The following is a 17,882-nucleotide window of genomic DNA, read 5'->3' on the forward strand; positions in this document are numbered from 1 at the left end:
CAACTGCCTGGGCCAGGGACAGATTAAAAATGTCCATGAAGATGCCGGCCAACTGTCCTGCACAGACTCTGAGTACATGGCCAGGTATTCCATCTGGACCAGCTGCCTTCTGTACATTCACCCTGCTCAGGGTGGTGTAAACATCAGAGGTGGAAAGTGAGAGAGGCAGTTCACCAGGTGGGAGATCCGCTTTGAGGGTGACCTCCTTGTTCTCTTGGTCAAAGCGAGCGTAGAGGTAATTGAGCTCATCAGGGAGGGAAGCAGAGCTGGAAGGGAGCACAGTACTAGGTGGTTTGAAGTCTGTAATGACCTGTATACCATGCCACATGCATCGGGGGTCCGAGGAGTTGAAATGCTCCTCGATTCTCTGTTTGTATGTGTGTTTAGCCTGAGAGATTCCCCTCCTCAGGTTGGCCCTGGCTGAGCTGTAAGCCTCCCGGTCTCCAGACCTGAAGGCTGAATCTCTGGCTTTGAGCAGGAGGCAAACTTCTCTGTTCATCCATGGTTTCTGATTGGGGAAATCTTTTATTTGTTTCTGTGATGTCACTCTATCTACACACTTGTTGATGTGCTCAAGGACAGAGTTGGTGTATAAATCAATGTTAATCTGAGAGTCTGTGGTGGCATGGGCAGCAAACGCGCTCCAGTCTGTGTGCTGGAATTGGTGCTGAAGGGCAGAGTCAGCCCCCTCCAGCCAGATCTTAATAGTCTTTACTGTGGGTTTCACACGTTTAATGACCGGGCTATACTTGGGAAGCTGAAACAATGAAAGATGGTCAGACTGTCCCAGGTGGGGGAGGGCAGTGGCTTTGTAAGCATCAGCCACATTTGTGTAGACATGATTTAAGGTTTTATTTCCCCTTGTGGTGCATGATACATTTTGGTACAATCTTGGAAGCACGGTACGTAGGTTACAATGATTAAAGTCCCCAGAGACAATAAAGGCTTCGTCTGGATGCAATGTCTGCAGCTTGCTAATAGCGGCACTGAGGTCTTTCATGGCTACTTCAGCGTTAGCATCCGGTGGAACATAAACTGCGACAACAATGATGCATGTAAACGCTCGAGGTTGATAAAAAGGTCTGCACTTAATAATCAGGTATTCCAGATCAGCAGAGCAATAAGTGTCAGCAATGGTAGAGTTAGTACACCATGATCGATTCATGTAGATGTATAAACCACCGTCTCTACTTTTACCTGTCGCTGTTGCAGCTCTGTCAGCCCGGAAGACCGTGCGCCCTTCCAGTTCCACCACGTTGTTTGGGACATCACTGTTTAGCCACGTCTCCGTAAAAAACATGATGTTGCAATCCATAAGCCTTCTTTGTGTGAGGGTCGAAGTCCTTAGTTCATCCAGCTTGTTCATCAGAGACCGAACATTGGCGAGGAAGATGCTAGGTAGCGCCGGCCGGTGTGGATTTAGCGTTAGCCTAGCACGCAGACCTCCACACTTACCCCGTCTTTGTTTACGGTCTCGACACCGGTGCCAGGCCCTTCTGGTCGGACCGAGTCCGCGGTGTCCTTACTAACTCCGGAGGTAGTTGGTTGAAGTTGAATGGATAGTCCAAAACTGTGTTGGTGCATCGATAGTTAATGTCCAGAAGTGACTGTTTGCTGTCCGTGTAGTTTGCACAGTCGAATCGAGCGAACACGCAGGAAACAAGCAGATAAATTAACACTTTTTTGAAATCTGGTAAAACGCTGAGCCTCGCAATACACATGTGCCAGCATCTTCGGGACACACCCAGGCCCAGAGCCATCAAACACTCTTCATGTGACAAGCTGTTCAATCCTGCAATCATTTTCGTGAACCTCCTTTGAACCCTCTCCAGTTTCTGCACATCCTTTCTAAAATAAGGGGCCCAAAACTGCTCACAATACTCCAAGGGAGTCCTCACCAGTGTTTTATGAAGTCTCAACATTACATCCTTGCTTTTATATTCTAGCCCATTTGAAATGAATGTTAACAGTGCATTGACTTCCTCACCACAGATTCAACCTGCATATTAACCTTTAGGGTTAACCTTTAAGGACTCCCAAGTCTCTTTGCACGTCAGATTTTTGAATTTTCTCTTCATTTAGAAAGTAGTAAATCCTTTCATTTTCTCTATCAAAGTGATGACCATACATTTTCGAATACTGTATTCCATCTGGTACTTTGCCCATTCTCCTAATCTGTCTAAGGCCTTATGTAGCCTCTCTACTTCCTGTCCCTCCACCTATCTTCAAAGGTTTCAAAGGTACATTTAATGTCAGAGAAATATATGCAATATACATCCTGAAATACTTTTCTTGCAACCATCCACAAAACCAGAGAAGTGGCCCAAAGAATGAATGACAGTTAGATGTTAGAACCCCAAAGTCTCCCCCAGCTCCCCTCCCCCCCACGTGTAAGCGGCAGCAAGCAAGTTGTCATCTCATCTGTAAACTTTGTCACCCAAATCATTGACATATAACGTACACAGAAGTGGTCCCAACACCGAACCTTGTGGAACACCACTAGTCACCAGCAGCCAACTAGAAAAGGCTCCCTTTATTCTCACTCTTTGCCTCCTGCCAATCAGCCATTGTTTATCCATGCTAGAATCTTTCCTGTAATACCATGGGCTCGTAGCTTGTTAAGCAGCCTCATGTGGCACCTTGAGAATGGCCTTCTGAAAATTAAACTATACGCAAGATTTCCCTTAAGGAAACCATGCTGACCATGACCTATTTTATCATGTGCCTCCAAGTACCCTGACACCTCATCCTTAAAAATCAACACCAGCATCTTCCCAACCACTGACGTCAGACTAACTGGCCTATATAGTTTCTTTCTTCTGCCTGTCTTCTGCCAACCTGGTGGTGTGGGACCTGATGGTTGAGGGGTAATAACTGTTCCTGAACCTGGTGGTGTGGGACCTGATGGTTGAGGGGTAATGACTGTTCCTGAACCTGGTGGTGTGGGACCTGATGGTTGTAGGGTAATAACTGTTCCTGAACCTGGTGGTGTGGGACCTGATGGTTGACAGGTAATAACTGTTCCTGAACCTGGTGGTGTGGGACCTGATGGTTGAGGGGTAATAACTGTTCCTGAACCTGGTGGTGTGGGACCCAAGGCTCATGTACCTCATGCTTGATGGTAGTTGTGAGAAGAGAGCATGGCCTGGATTGTTGGGATCTTTGTTGATGGATGCTGCGTTCTTGTAGCAGCACTCCTAGTGAATGTGCTCAATCTCAGGATGTCCCGGGGCGCTATCATGATTGCTGAACTTTGATCAGTGACAGCAGTGTTGGGACGGAGAGATCCAACATGATTCTACAGAGCTCTGAGGTGGGGTTCACAGGGAGGTGAGAGTGGTCCCTGACTATGTACAGTGCTCCATAGGCTACGGTACAGTTCCATTCCACAGAACTGTTTGTACCCGGGGCTGCTCACAAGTCGGAAATGAGGCCATAAACAGAGTTTCCCAAATGACAGATGATGCCTGCAGTGCACCAGCTGGTAAACCGGTCCCATCGCTCGTCCAGATGTGTAGACTGTACCTACATTTAGCATCAAGAACGTGAGGGGCAGGCTCTTGTGAGGTCCAGCTTCCTCACAAGGTAGTCTGTGGACAGGTGGAACTGTGACTAGGAGTTGTGCCACAGTTACTGCCCACTGCAGCGTGTCCTCAAACCTTGGCTGACCTCGGTGGTGCTGTGGTGGGCAGACCAGAGACCTTAACTGTCCTCCTACTGGCGATGATGCCCAGAGAAGGGGAGAGGAGGAATGGTGACTTGTTAGAGGTGTATAAGATGATAAGAGGTGAAATGGCTAGTGTAATGCTTCCAGTGCCAGCAATCGTGTTGGGGTTTTGATATCTACCACTGGCCATAAGGAGAGTCATCAAGTAGAAGCAGGCCCTTCGTTCTATCTAGTCCATGCTGAACCACTCACATCGAACTACACCAAGACCACATCCTGCCATACCCCTCCCATCCATGTACCTATCCGAACTGATCCTAAACGTTGAAACCAAGCTGACAGGCACCACTTGTGCTGGCAACTCGTCCCACACTCTCACCACCCTCTGAGTGAAGAAGTTTCCCCTCATGTTCCCCTTAAACATTTCACCTTTCACCCTTAACTCATGAGCTCTAATTGCCTGACCCAAGCTCAGAGGAAAAACGCTTGCTTGCAGTTACCCTATCTATATCCCTTATAATTCTGTACTCCTCTATTAAGTCTCCCCTGTGACTGTGTGGGTTTCCTCTGGGTGCTCGGGTTTCCTCCCACATTCCAAAGACGTGTGGGTGGGGTGAGAGAGTTGTGGCCATGCTGTGTTGGTGTCAAAAGCACGGAGATACTTGTGAGCTGCCGCCAGAGCATCCTCAGACTGTGTTGGTCATTCACACAAATAGCTCATTTCGCTGCATATTTTGATGTAAGTGTGACAAATAAGACTAAACTATTTATCTTTCAACCAGGTGGACAGCCAGTGCCTTTTTCAAGGGGAAGAGTGGCTGATAGAAGAGGGCATAATTGTGAGGAGTTTGGAGGAAAGTGTAGGTGGGAGGGGAATGATGTCAGTGGGTGTTTTTTTCACACAGACCATGGTGGGTTCACAGAGTGTGCTGCCAGGGTGGTGGTAGAGGCAGATATATTAGGGACATTTAAGATAGGCACAAGGCTGACAGAAAAACGGAGGGCTCTGTAAGATGGAATGGTTAGATTGATCTTACAGTAGGTTAAAAGATCAGCACAGCATCGTGGGCCAAAGGGCCTGTACTGTGCTGCAGTGTTTGATATTCTATGAGAAATGGGAGGGGAGGAGCAATGGGTAATTCACTGTTTACCTAAGGCTCTAGTGCTAGCGGCTGAGAGGGTCACGGATGCACGTTCGGGGTCGAGCAGCTGGATGTAGTTACTGAGGAAGACACTGGGCAGAGAAACCCCCTCAACAGTGTTGATGGAGGGGGGCAGGGATGCTCAGAGACTTCCCAGCTTTGCCCCATTATGGTGCTGTGCCTGCAATTTTAAAAAAGAAAGCTTCCTCCCCACTCCTGAACTCCCTGCAGCCATCATTTATCTGATTTCCCTGCTTACTGGAGCCTGTTTCAGCTCCTCGTGTTCTCATATTTTCCCATAATCTCTGGTGACATGGGCACGTCAGTGGGTTAATTGACTGCTGTAAAGTGCCCTCTAGTGTGTGGGTCAGTGGTCAAAACATGGGGGAGTTGTTGCAAGCATGGGGAGAATTAGTTACAGGAGAATTGAATGGTTTACTGGGATTACTCTGAGGGCCAGTGTACATTTGATGGGTTAGATAGTCTCTTCCTATGTCACACATGGAAATAGAAGGAAGCCATTTGGCCCATTGAATCTATACTGGCTATCTCAGAGCATTCCCATAAATCCTATTTCCCAATTATTCATTCATCCCACAGTCCCGTTAACTTTCGTCTGGTTCCTCCACCACTTGCCTACATTAAGGGCAAATACAACCAACAATCCAGTCCTTCCCCAACGAACCTCAATGTCGGCTGCTCTGAGCTTTGGAGTATTTCTCTACATAGACTCTTGCAGCCTGGAATGTGCCAACCAACAACATTCAATGACGGACACCTGTTAGACCGGTAGGCCAGTGATTTGGACGAGGAAGTGGAGGGGTGAGTTAGTAAGTTTGCAGATGACATGTAGGTTGGTGGTCCAGTGGACAGGGTAGAAGACAGTCATCGGTTACAATGGGACATTGCTAAGTTGCACAGTTGGGCAGAGACGTGGCAGATGCAGTTTAGTCCAGAAAAATGTTTAGTGCTACACTTCTGTAGATCGAGTTTGAAGGTGGAATACAAGGTTAGTTGAAGGACTTTTGGCAGTGTGGGAGGATAGAGGGTTCTTGGGGTCCTTCAAAGTTGCCGCACAAGTTGATAGAGTTGTTAAGAACAAGCTGGTCTTCAATTAGTTAGGGGATTGAGTTCAAGAGCTGCGAGATAATGTTGCAGCTCTGTAAAACTCTGGTTAGAATATATTAGATTAGATTATGAGAACACTCAGTCCTCTTTTATTGTCATTTAGAAATGCATACATGCATTAAGAAATGATACAATGTTTCTCCGGAATGATATCACAGAAAACAGGACAAATCAAAGACTGACACTGACAGAACCACATAATTATAACATATAGTTACAGCAGTGCAAAGTAATACCCATAATTTGATGAAGAACAAACCATGGGCACGGTAAATAAAGTCTCAAAAGTCCCCGAGTCGATCGACTCCCGAGTCCCTGATAGCAGGTGGCAAAAGGGAGAAACTCCCTGCCATAAACCTCCAGGCACCGACAACTTGCCGATGCCTTGGAAGCAGCTGACCACAGCTGACACTGAGTCCATCCATCTGAAAACTTTGAGCCTCCGACCAGCCCCTCCGATACAGCCTCCTGAGCGCCATCCTTTGCCGAGCGCCTTCGACCTCGCCCCGGCCGCTGAAACAAGCAAAGCCGAGGATTTCAGAGCCTTCTGCTCTGGAGATTCTGGTTACCACACAGTAGCAGCGGCAGCGAAGCGGGCATTTCAGAAGTTTTCTGAATGTTCGTCCGTACTCTCACGTCTGTCTCCATCAAATCAGAATTGTGCACGGTCCCCTACTTGACAGATAACAGACATCAGTGTTATAGTGTTCATTTCTGGTTTCCTCAATATGGAAGATGTGGATGCTTTAGAGGGTGCAGAGGAGATTTACCAGGATGCTGGCTGGATTAGAGAACATATCTTATGAGGATAGGTTGAGTGAGCTAGGGCTTTTGGAGTGGAGGAGGAGATGGAGGATAAATGACCTGTTAAAGGTATATAAGATTATGAGAGGCATGGACTGAGTAGACAGCTAACATCATTTTTCAAGGATGACAATGGCTAATACCAGGGAATGTTATTTAAGGTGATTGAAAGAAAGTATAGGGGGGGTGTCAGTGGTAAGTTCTTTATACAGAGAGTGGTGGGTGCATGGAACACCCTGCAGGAGCGGTGATAGAGGCAGATAGAGTAGGGACAATTAAAAGACACTTAGATAAGTAAATGAATGATAGAAAAATGAAGCCTATGGACTGTGTTGGAAGGAGGAATTAGAATATAGAACATAGAACAGTACAGCATAGTACAGGCCCTTCAGCCCACAATGTTGTGCTGACTCTCAAACCCTGCCTCCCATATAAGCCCCCACCTTAGATTCCTCCATATACCTGTCTAGTAGTCTCTTAAACTTCACTAGTGTACCTGCCTCCACCACTGACTCAGGCAGTGCATTCCACGCACCAACCACTCTCTGAGTAAAAAACCTTCCTCTAATATCCCCCTTGAACTTCCCACCCCTTACCTTAAAGCCATGTCCTCTTGTATTGAGCAGTGGTGCCCTGGGGAAGAGACGCTGGCTGTCCACTCTATCTATTCCTCTTATTATCTTGTATACCCCTATCATGTCTCCTCTCATCCTCCTTCTCTCCAGAGAGTAAAGCCCTAGCTCCCTTAATCTCTGATCATAATCCATACTCTCTAAACCAGGCAGCATCCTGGTAAAACTCCTCTGTATCCTTTCCAATTCCTCCACATCCTTCCTATAGTGAGGCGACCAGAACCGGGGACACTACTCCAAGTGTGTGGCCTAACCAGAGTTCTATAGAGCTGCATCATTACCTCGCGACTCTTAAACTCTATCCCTTGACTTATGAAGCTAACACCCCATAAGCTTTCTTAACTACCCTATCTATCTGTGAGGCAACTTTCAAGAATCTGTGGACAGGTACCCCCAGATCCTTCTGCTCCTCCACACTACCAAGTATCCTGCCATTTACTTTGTACTCTGCCTTGGAGTTTGTCCTTCCAAAGTGTACCACCTCACACTTCTCCAGGTTGAACTCCATCTGCCACTTCTCAGCCCACTTCTGCATCCTATCAATGTCTCTCTGCAATCTTCGACATCTCTACACTATCTACAACACCACCAACCTTTGTGTCATCTGCAAACTTGCCAGCCCACCCTTCTACCCCCACATCCAGATCATTAATAAAAATCACAATAAGTAGAGGTCCCAGAACCGATCCTTGTGGGACACCACTAGTCACAACCCTCCAATCCGAAAGTACTCCCTCCACCATGACCCTCTGCTTTCTGCAGGCAAGCCAATTCTGAATCCACCTGGCCAAACTTCCCTGGATCCCATGCCTTCTGAATTTCTGAATAAGCCTACCGTGTGGAACCTTGTCAAATGCCTTACTAAAATCCATGTAGATCACATCCACTGCACTACCCTCATCTATATGCCTGGTCACCTCCTCAAAGAACTCTCCCAGGCTTGTTAGACATGATCTGCCCTTCACAAAGCCATGCTGACTGTCCCTGATCAGACCATAGATCCTATCTCTAAGAATCTTTTCCAACAGCTTTCCCACCACAGACGTAAGGCTCACTGGTCTATAATTACCCGGACTATCCCTACTACCTTTTTTGAACAAGGGGACAACATTCACCTCCCTCTAATCCTCTGGTACCATTCCTGTGGACAACGAGGACATAAAGATCCTAGCCAGCTTGATTAGATTGATCATGGGGTTGGCACAATGTTGTGGGACAAAGAGCTCTCTACGGTGCTGACCACGGTGGCCTACCTGCAGCAGTCGATATCGGTCTTGATGAGTGACCCTAGGGAGGATCTGTGGAATCACCTGTTGCACTTCTGCTAGGGGTTTGAAGTTCAAAGTTCAATGTAAGTTTATTTGCAAATCATGTATATGTCACCATAAGCTACCCTGAGATTCACTTTCTTGCGGGCATTCAAAGTAGAACAAAGAAATAGAATAGAATCACTGAAAAACTACCTGTTAACAAAGACAGACAAACGCCAATTTTTGTCCACTGAACCTTGTAGTGGTGAACCTCAGTTACACATTGTGAAAGGTGCATACCTACTGAGTGAAGACAACAGCCGCAGACAGCGTCACAATGTCAGGTTTCCTGTAAAAGTTAAGCTGGGCTGAAGGATAGAGGGGTAATCTTTTTCATGCATGAGGGTCACTCTGGACTTGATTACAGAATCTCAGTGGAATGTACACTCAGTAGCCACTTTATTTAGTACACATGTACTGCTCGTTAGTGCAAATATCTATTCAGCCAATCGTGTGGCAGCAACTCAATGCATTAAAGTATGCAAACATGGTCAAGAGATTTGGTTGTTGTTCAGACCGAACGTTACTTTCAAGGACTTTTCATCTCATATTCTTGATAATTTATTGCTTATTTATTAATTATTATTTCTTTATTTTTCTATTTGCACAGTTTGTTGTCTTTTGCACACTGGTTGAACGCCCCAGTTGATGCAGTCTTCCATTGATTCTATCGTGGGTTTATTGAGTATGCCCACAAGAAATTGAATTTCAGTGTTGTATATGGTGACATATATGTACTTTGATAATAAATTTAGTTTGAACTTTAAATGTGGAAATGTGACCTAAGTGACTTTGGCCCTGGAATGATTGTTGGTGCCAGATGGGGTGGTTTGAGTATCTCAGAAACTACTGATCTCCTGGGATTTTCACACACAACAGTCTCTAGAGTTTACAGAGAATGGTGCGAGAAACAAAAAAACATCCAGTGAGCAGCAGTTCTGTGGGTGAAACTGCCTTGTTGATTAGAGAGATCAAAAGAGAATAGCCAGACTGGTTCAAGCTGCTGGGTGACAGTAAACTCAAATAACCAGCTGTTACTACAGTGATGTGCAGAAGAGCCTCTCTGAATGCACAACACGTCAGACTTCGAAGTAGATGGGCTACAGCAGCAGATGACCATGAACATACACTCAGTGGCCATTTTATTAGATACAGGGAATGCCCAATAATTTGGTAACTGGGTGTATTTTTCGGGGAGAAATCTAGCACATCCCAGCAAGTGAACAGGACAGCTCTTTAGGTGGGCTGAATGGCAGTGCAGTGGGATTGCAGGGAAGTTTAATGAGTGCAGAGGTGTGGGAAAGTCAGGTGTCCCAGGGAAGCCTCATTTGGTCTGCGTGCCTGTTGGTTGGAGATTGGGTGTGGGGAGAGAGGCGAAAGGAAGTGGTTCAGTCAGAAGTGAAGGACGTTAATTCTTCACTGCAGTCGCCCCAAGGCCCTTCTTCGACGGGAGGGGACATTAAACACACTCGTAAATCCTGCCCTTAACTAACAATGTCCTTTACGCAGCAGGCACTGACAGTCAATTAGGCCTGCGGTTCTGTTGCCGCATGGCTGCCTCTGTGCTAATGAGAGCCTGTTGCTGGCTTAGGGAATGGAGGCGTCTCCATTGTGTCAACGACTTGCACACGCGCACAGCCCAGAAACCCGTCTCCCCATTCCTCGCGGCAGCTGGGAGATGTTGGAGATTTCTGTCTGCCTACTCTCAGTGGTGGGGGGTGTCTGCTAGAACATCCTTGGTGGCCAGTGCCTCCCTGAATACTCAACTGACCTCCACAGTCTTCACCCTCTCCTCACCCTTCACCAAGATGTAAAAACAGAGCTTCTTTCGAAGAGTCTCCTTTGACTGTTCATCTGGGTGTTGCTGCCAGGACTGTAGTGGGAGTTTTGCTTCCCTGATACTGCACGTGCCACCCCTGGGGCAGAGCTTTGCAACTCCTGCAGCGGTTACTGGCTCCGTTTCCGGTTATCTTGTGAGTTCGAGAACGTACACATGTAATTCACCAGAGTGGGGCACAGTCCGGAGCCCAGGCTGTTCCTTTCCCCGGGCTCTCTCTCATTTTGCGTTGATGGCCAGCACGGTCCGAAGATTGTGTTGGGGAGGCCTGCCAGTGTTGCCATGCTTTTAATATAAATAATTAAGAAAACTACTTGGGGCATTTCGAATTTCCTGGATCTTTCCTATGCTGGGGGAGTCTAGGACCAGAGGGCACAGCCTCAGAATAGAGAGTTGTAGCTTTAAAACAGAGAAGAGGAGGAATTTCTTTAGACAGAGGTGGCGAATCTGTGGAATTCATTGCCACAGATAACTGTGGAGGCCAAGTCATTGGGTATATTTAAATCGGAGGTTGATAGGTTCTTGGTTCATAAGGATGTCAAAGGTTCTGGGGAGAAGGCAGGAGAATGGGTTGAGTTGAATAATAAGTCAGCCATGATGCAATAGCAGAGCAGACTCGATGTGCTAAATGGCCTAATTCCACTCCTATGCATGACGTTCTTCAGTCTGCGTGATGTAGGGTACTTTTGTTCATTAGCACGAGATTCTGCAGGAAATTCCACTGGAAATCCAGAGTAACACACAAAATGCTGGAGGAGCTTAGCAGATCAGGCAGCGTCTATGGAAGAGAGTAAACGGTTGATGTTTCAGACTGAGATTCTTCATCACAAGTCCTGAAAAAGGGTTTCTGTCTGAAATGTTGACTGTTTATTCATTTTCTTAGATGCTGCCTGACCGGCCGAGTTTGTGCGAGTTGTTTTTGATCATTTTCCCTGCTGATGCAGAACACCCGTAACTATTGTTCTGCATGAGTTCATTCAAATGTTTTCTTTTCCTCTTGTTTTTTTTCACAGAATACTGAGCAACAACAAGATTGCGTTGCTGAAGGCTGGCGCTTTCTCTGGACTGCGGGCCCTTGAGAAACTGTGAGTGTTTCTTGGCACTTTCTCTTGAACGATGTCTGAGTGAGCTGAGTGTAATGGTTTCCAGGATCAAACATGAGTCCCACAGTGTCCGGACAATCAAACACATCAGCCTGTTGGAACAAGCATCCACTCATCCCTCCTCCAGCTCTCCTCCCTACTCCTCCCTCCCCCTTCCCCATCTCCCCATCCGCATCCCCTCCCCCTACCCCGTTCCCTCCAGCCCTCATCTCCTCCTCCTCACTCCCTCTCCTCTCTTTCTCTTCCCCTGTCCTCTCCCTTCCCTTTCCTCCCTGTCCTCACCCTGTCTCTTTGTCCCTACTTTACCTGTTCTGGTGATATAACTGGGCAGGAGTGTGGGGGGAAGTAGGCGAGGGGTGTGAGCCCACAGTTGGGTCGAGTGGACTGTCTCAGGGTACTGTGGGTGGGAGGTGTCAGCATCAGGGAGAGATGGGTCGAGTGGACTGACTGTCTCACAGGGTACTGTGGGTAGGGGGTGGGGAGGTGGGTGTCTCACAGGGTACTGTGGGTGGGGGGGTGGGAATGTCTCACAGGGTACTGTGGATGGGGGTGTAGGTGTCTCACAGGGTACTGTGGGTGGGGTGTGGGACTGTCTCACAGGGTACTGTGGGCGGGGGTGTGGGTGTCTTAGCATCAGGGAGAGATGACAGTGGGTTGATGGAGCTTAAGGGGAATTGTCGAAGGTGGAATGGAAAGGTCAGCCTCGAACATCTGATCTGGAGTTCAAAGTTCTAGGATCTTGGATATCAGCTGTATCAGTGTGCTGACTGCAGGCGGAAATCTAGAATCTTCTGACGACAACCCAGTGTGTGTGAGCGTGTGTCTGTCTGTCTGTCTGTCTGTCTCTCTCTCTGTGCGCTCTCTTGCTGTCTCTCTCTCTGTGTGAACTCTCTCGCTTTCACTGTCAAGGTATGCAAGGAGGCCATTTGCCCTATCAAGCACTTGCTGATTCCCTGGAGCGTTGTCACTGTCTTGGTGGAAAGGTTTGAGTGACTTAGCTCCCTCTGCCCGCCCACGTCTGTGTATTGTCACGTGAAGAGCTTGTCTTGTGTTCTGTCCATGCTGGTCAGAAGATTACACAGAGCATTGAGCTAGAATAAGTTAAATCCTTAACAATGCAGAGTAAAGTGTTAAAACTACTGAGAAAGTGCTGTGCAGGTAAACGATTAACGTGTAAGATCGTAACGAGGTAGATTGTGAGGTGAAGATTCCACCTTATCACATAAACCTGTTCTTAGCCTGGAAAGGAAGCTGCTGTATTATTGATTGCTGAGTCACGCAGACTGTGTATCACATAGGACAAGAGAGCAGGTGGAACTGCCGGCAGCTTGGTTTGGAACTCTGTTAGAGCTGGGATCAAAGGTCGAAGGTCTTCCATGGGGTGACGCTGCCTGGTCACGGCTGAATTAATTTTATTAATTTTATTTAATTTTATTAATTAATGTACACATGAGGAGCATTTGTTGGCTCTGGGCCTGTACTCACTAGATGAGGCGGAAATCTCATTCAAACCTCTCGAATATCGAAAGGCCTAAATAGAGTGGATGTGGGCAGGCTGTTTCCTACACTGGGGGAGTCAAGAACCACAGCTTCAGAATACAAGGACACCCCTCTAGAATGGAGATGAGGAAGAATTTACCCAGAACGTGGTGAATCTGGAATTCATTGCCACAGACGGTTCTGGGGGTCAAGTCATTGAGTATACGTAAAGTTCTTGGTTAGTAATGATGTAGACCAGCAACCCCCGATTTAACCCTAGCCTAATCATGGATAATCTACAAAGATTAATTAACCTGTTACCCGGTACGTCTTTGATGCGCTGTCCACGGGGAGGACAGCTGAAGTCAGAGTTGTATTCCAGACTACAATGCCCTGAGCGGTAATAGTGTTGTGCTAACCGCGGTGAATCTGTGCAATTCATTGCCACAGAGTCCATCATTGCGGATATCTGGAGGTTCTTGATTAGTAAGGGTGTCGAAGGAGAAGACGGGAGAATGGGGTTGAGAGGGGAAATAAATCAGCCATGATTAAATGGTAGGGAAAATTTGATGGTCTGAATGGCCCAATCCTGCTCCTATGTCTCGTGGACTTATGAAACGAGAATTGGAAGGTGGGTATCACGGTGATTGACATGACAATCGCCCAGTGGTGAGGTGTGTGGGAAGATTAGTGAACGCTGACAAAGAGTTGGCGGACCTGTCGGTAACAGCTCTACTCTGTCTGCACACTGGCAGGGGAATCCTGATGCTAATGGTGTCCGACAGCTGCCTAATTGGTTTTTCATCAGCTCCGTCTGCAAGTCATTCTGTGCACAGAGAGACAGAGGGCAGGAGGCCTCTGACGTGATGAGAGTCTGATAGCAGGAGGCTAGGAGCTGTCCTTGAGCCTGGTGGAACATGCTTTTGGGCTTTTGTATCTTCTGCCTGATGGGAGGGTGGAGAGGAGGGAGTGGCGGGGTTGGGTAGGAGTCTTTGGTTATGTTAGCTGTTTCACTGAGGCAGTGAGATTATAGACAGTGGAGGAGAGGCTGGTTTGTGCGAGGACTGAGCCAAGTCCACAACTGTGTGCAGTCCTGGGCGGAGGAGTTCCCGTGCCAAGCCCTGCTGATCCAGATAGCGGGAGAGTGGAGAGGATAGGTTTCGGAGGAAATTGGTGGGGCTGTTTCTTTGTATTGGGAAGGAACCATGTGAGAGAGCCGAATGGTCAGGTGGTTTCTCTTGCTCTTCTCTAGGTGTGAGTGATTCCATGGAATGATGTGGGGGTGGGGTGTGGAGACGAATGAGGGCGGGAGGGGAGTGGAGGAATGAGATGTGAGGAGAGGGTGGGCAGAAGCTGGCCAGGGAGTGGAGGTGTGAAGGGGAGAAGAGGGAGGAACAAGATGGGTGGGTGGGGGTGGGAGAAAGCACAAAGGGGAAGGGGTGGAGGTTTGAGGCAGGAGAAAAAGGGAGGAATGAGGCAGGCGGTGAGGGGAAGAGTAAATCCCACAGTGGAGAATTAAAGTAACACACACAAAATGCCGGAGGAACACAGCAGAGCAGGCAGCATCTATGGAAAACAGTACAGTCAATATTTCGGGCCAAGACCCTTCAGCAGGCCCCTTTTCAGCTGCTTCATTCCTCTTCACCCCTCCTGCCTTGTTCCTCCCCTTCCCCACATGTTCCTCTGCTTCCTGCCTGTCTCTTTCCTCCCCTCCCTGCCTGCTTCATTCCTTCCCTACCCCCCACCTCCATCCATCATACAACTATACCTGTGTGAATCCCTGTAGCATCGGATGACCCTGTGATCTCTGTCTCTGAGCCCGAAGCCAGAAAATCTTCCAAGAAGGTGAATCCTCGTGAGGCGTCGGGCTGGTGGAGTACCTGGTAGGACTCTAAAAACCTCACTGACAGGGGTATTCAAGGAATCTTCGATCTCTCACTGACAGGGGTATTCAAGGACATCTTCGATCTCTCACTGGCAGGAGGTATTCAAGGACATCTTCGATCTCTCACTGACAGGGGTGTTCAAGGACATCTTCGATCTCTCACTGCTGCATTCGGAGGTTCCCACCTGCTTCAAAAGGGTGACCATCATGGCAGAGTGAGCTGTCTCAACAGCTATTGCCCAGTTGTACTCACATCTACTGTGATGAACTGCTTTGAGAGTTTGGTCATGACTAGAATCAGCTCCTGCCTAAGCAAGGGCCTGGACCTACTGTAATTTGCCTGTCACCACAATAGGTGTACAGCGGATGTAATCTCACTGACTCTCCACTCGGCCCTGGATCACCTGGACAATAATTAGACTTATGTCAGGCTGCTTTTTATTGAATACAGCTTGGCGTTCAACACAATCACACCCTCTGTTCTAATTAACAAGCTCCAAATCCTGAGCCTCTTTACATCTCTCTACAACTGGACCTTTGACTTCCTCAGTGGGGGACCACAGTCTGTGCAAATCTCTTCTTTGCTGATGGTCAACAGTGACACACCTCAAGGATATGTGCTTAACCCACTGCTCTGCTCTCTCTACACTCTGACCGTGTGACCAGGCACAGCTCAAACACTAGCTATAAATTTGCCAGTGACACGACCATTGGCGTACAGGAGCGAGATAGATCAGCTGGCTGAATAATGTCGCAACAACCTTGCAATATATAATAATAAAATTAAATAAGTAATGCAGAAAGAGAGGGAAGAATAGTGAGGTAGTGTACCTGGACTCATTGTCCATTCAGAAATCTGATGGCCGAGCGGAAGAAGCTGTAGCTGAAATGTTGAGTGTGTGTCTTCAGGCTCCTGTACCACCTCCCAGATGGTAGCAATGAGAAGGCGGGTTGTCCTGTGTGATGGGTATCCCTAATGGCAGTATCACCCTTTTGAAGATGCTATGGGTGCTGGGGTGGCTAGTGCCCATGGCAGAGCTGGCTGAGCTCACAGCTTTTTGCAGCTTTTTCCGAAGCTGTGCAGTGACCCTTCTGTACCAGACCGTGATGCAACGCTGTGCTGTCAGTGGTACGTCTGTAGAAATTTGCAAGTGTCTTTGGTGACAAACTACTAATAAAATATAGCCACTGTTATGCCTTCTTTGTAATTGCATCAATATGTTGGGCCCAGGATAGATCCTCAAAGATGTTGACACCCAGAAAACTGCCCACCCTTTCCTCTTCTCATCCCTTGATGAGGACTGGTGTGTGTTCCTTGAACTTCCCCTCCTGAAGTCCACAATCAATTCTTTGGAGTTACTGACGTTGAGACTGAGGTTGTTGCTACGACACCATGTAGCCAGCTGATTTATCTCGTTCCTGTATGCCTCCTCATCACCATCTGAAATTCTGCCAGTGATGGTGTGTCACTGGCAAATTTATGGATGGTGTTTGAGCTGTGCCTGGTCACACAGTCAGAGTGTAGAGAGAGTAGAGCAGTGAGCTGAGCATGCATCCTTGGGGTGCGCCAGTGTTGATTGTCAGTGAGGAGGAGATGTTATTTCTGGTTCGCACAGACTGTGGTCTCCCGGTGAGGAAGTCAAGGATCCAGTTGCAGAGGGAGGTACAGAGGCCCAGGTTTTGGAGCTTGTTGATTAAAACGGAGGGTATGATTGTGTTGAACACTGGGCTGTAGTCAATAAACAGCAGCATGAGGTATGTATTGCTGCTGTCCAGGAGATCAAAGGCCAAGCAGAGAGCCGGTGAGTTTGCAATGGTTGTAGACCTACTGTGGCGACAGGTATATTGCAGTGGGTCCAGGTCCTTGCTTAGGTTGGAGTTGATTCTGGCCATGACCAACCTCTGAAAGCACTTCATCACAGCAGATGTGAGTACAACTAGGAAATAATCCTTGAGGCAGCTCACCCTGCTCTACTTGGGCTCTGCTATGACGGTTACCCTCTTGAAGCAGGTGGGAACCTCCGACTGCAGCAGTGAGAGGTCGAAGATGTCCTTGAATACCTCCTGCCAGTCGGTTGGCACAGGGTTTCAGGGTGCTACCAGGTACATCATTGCCTGATGTATTGCAAGCATTCACCTTCTTGGAAGATATGCTCGTGCCGGCCTCTGAGATGGAGATCACAGGGTCATCCGATGCTGTAGGGATTCACACAGGTATAGTTGTAGGATGGATGGGGTTGGGGGGGATGAGGCGGAATGAACCAGGAGGAGAGGAGAGGAAAGAGGCAGGCAGGAAGCAGAGGAACATGTGGGGAAGTGGGGGAACGAGGGCGGTAGGGGAGGAGAGGAATGAAGCATCTTAAAGGGGCAAAGTGACTGGTGTGTGTCATCTGGTCGGCATTCCTCTCTGATATCGAAAACACGATGTCAGTGAGATTTGTGGGATCTTGCTGTGCACGCATGCTGCCTACACCTTACAAAGGGAGAAGGGAACGTGTTGTGTGTGGCGGGGAGAGGAGAGGGACCTGCCAACTGAGAGGTTGGGCACCTGTTGGAGATGGGACCTGAAATGTCCCTTCCTGTCTTTGGAACACACCGAAGACGTGAATGGTGCTATGGATGTATGAGATGGTTTTCCTTCGTTACAGCTGATAGAACTGAAATCTGGTGTCAGTGTTGTTGGGGTCAGATTATCATGGAGAGGTACAGCAGAGCAACAGGACCTTCAGCCCACCAAGTCTATGCTGACACCCTTCTGTATTGATCCTGCATTAACATTTCAATCTCCTCAGGAGTGATGAACAGGCACTATTAAACTAATCAAACATTGCTCACACTTAATTCTGTCCACATTCCCCAAGATGGGGCAGTCACAATGCACACCACTGCCTCCTA

At 47.9% G+C, this 17,882-nt stretch overlaps 1 protein-coding gene across 1 annotated transcript in view; it reads left to right on the forward strand.

Annotated features, from left to right (window-relative positions):
• Window positions 1–17,882, forward strand: part of adgra2 (adhesion G protein-coupled receptor A2) — a 209,083-nt gene that overhangs the window by 38,983 nt on the left and 152,218 nt on the right. Inside the window, exon 2 of the mRNA XM_063057233.1 lies at window positions 11,534–11,605. Coding sequence (XP_062913303.1) covers window positions 11,534–11,605 — 72 coding nt within the window. The remainder of the gene's footprint in view (window positions 1–11,533; window positions 11,606–17,882) is intronic.

The sequence above is a fragment of the Mobula hypostoma genome, chromosome 8 (genome assembly GCF_963921235.1).
Source record: "Mobula hypostoma chromosome 8, sMobHyp1.1, whole genome shotgun sequence".
In the NCBI taxonomy this organism is placed as follows: domain Eukaryota; kingdom Metazoa; phylum Chordata; class Chondrichthyes; order Myliobatiformes; family Myliobatidae; genus Mobula; species Mobula hypostoma.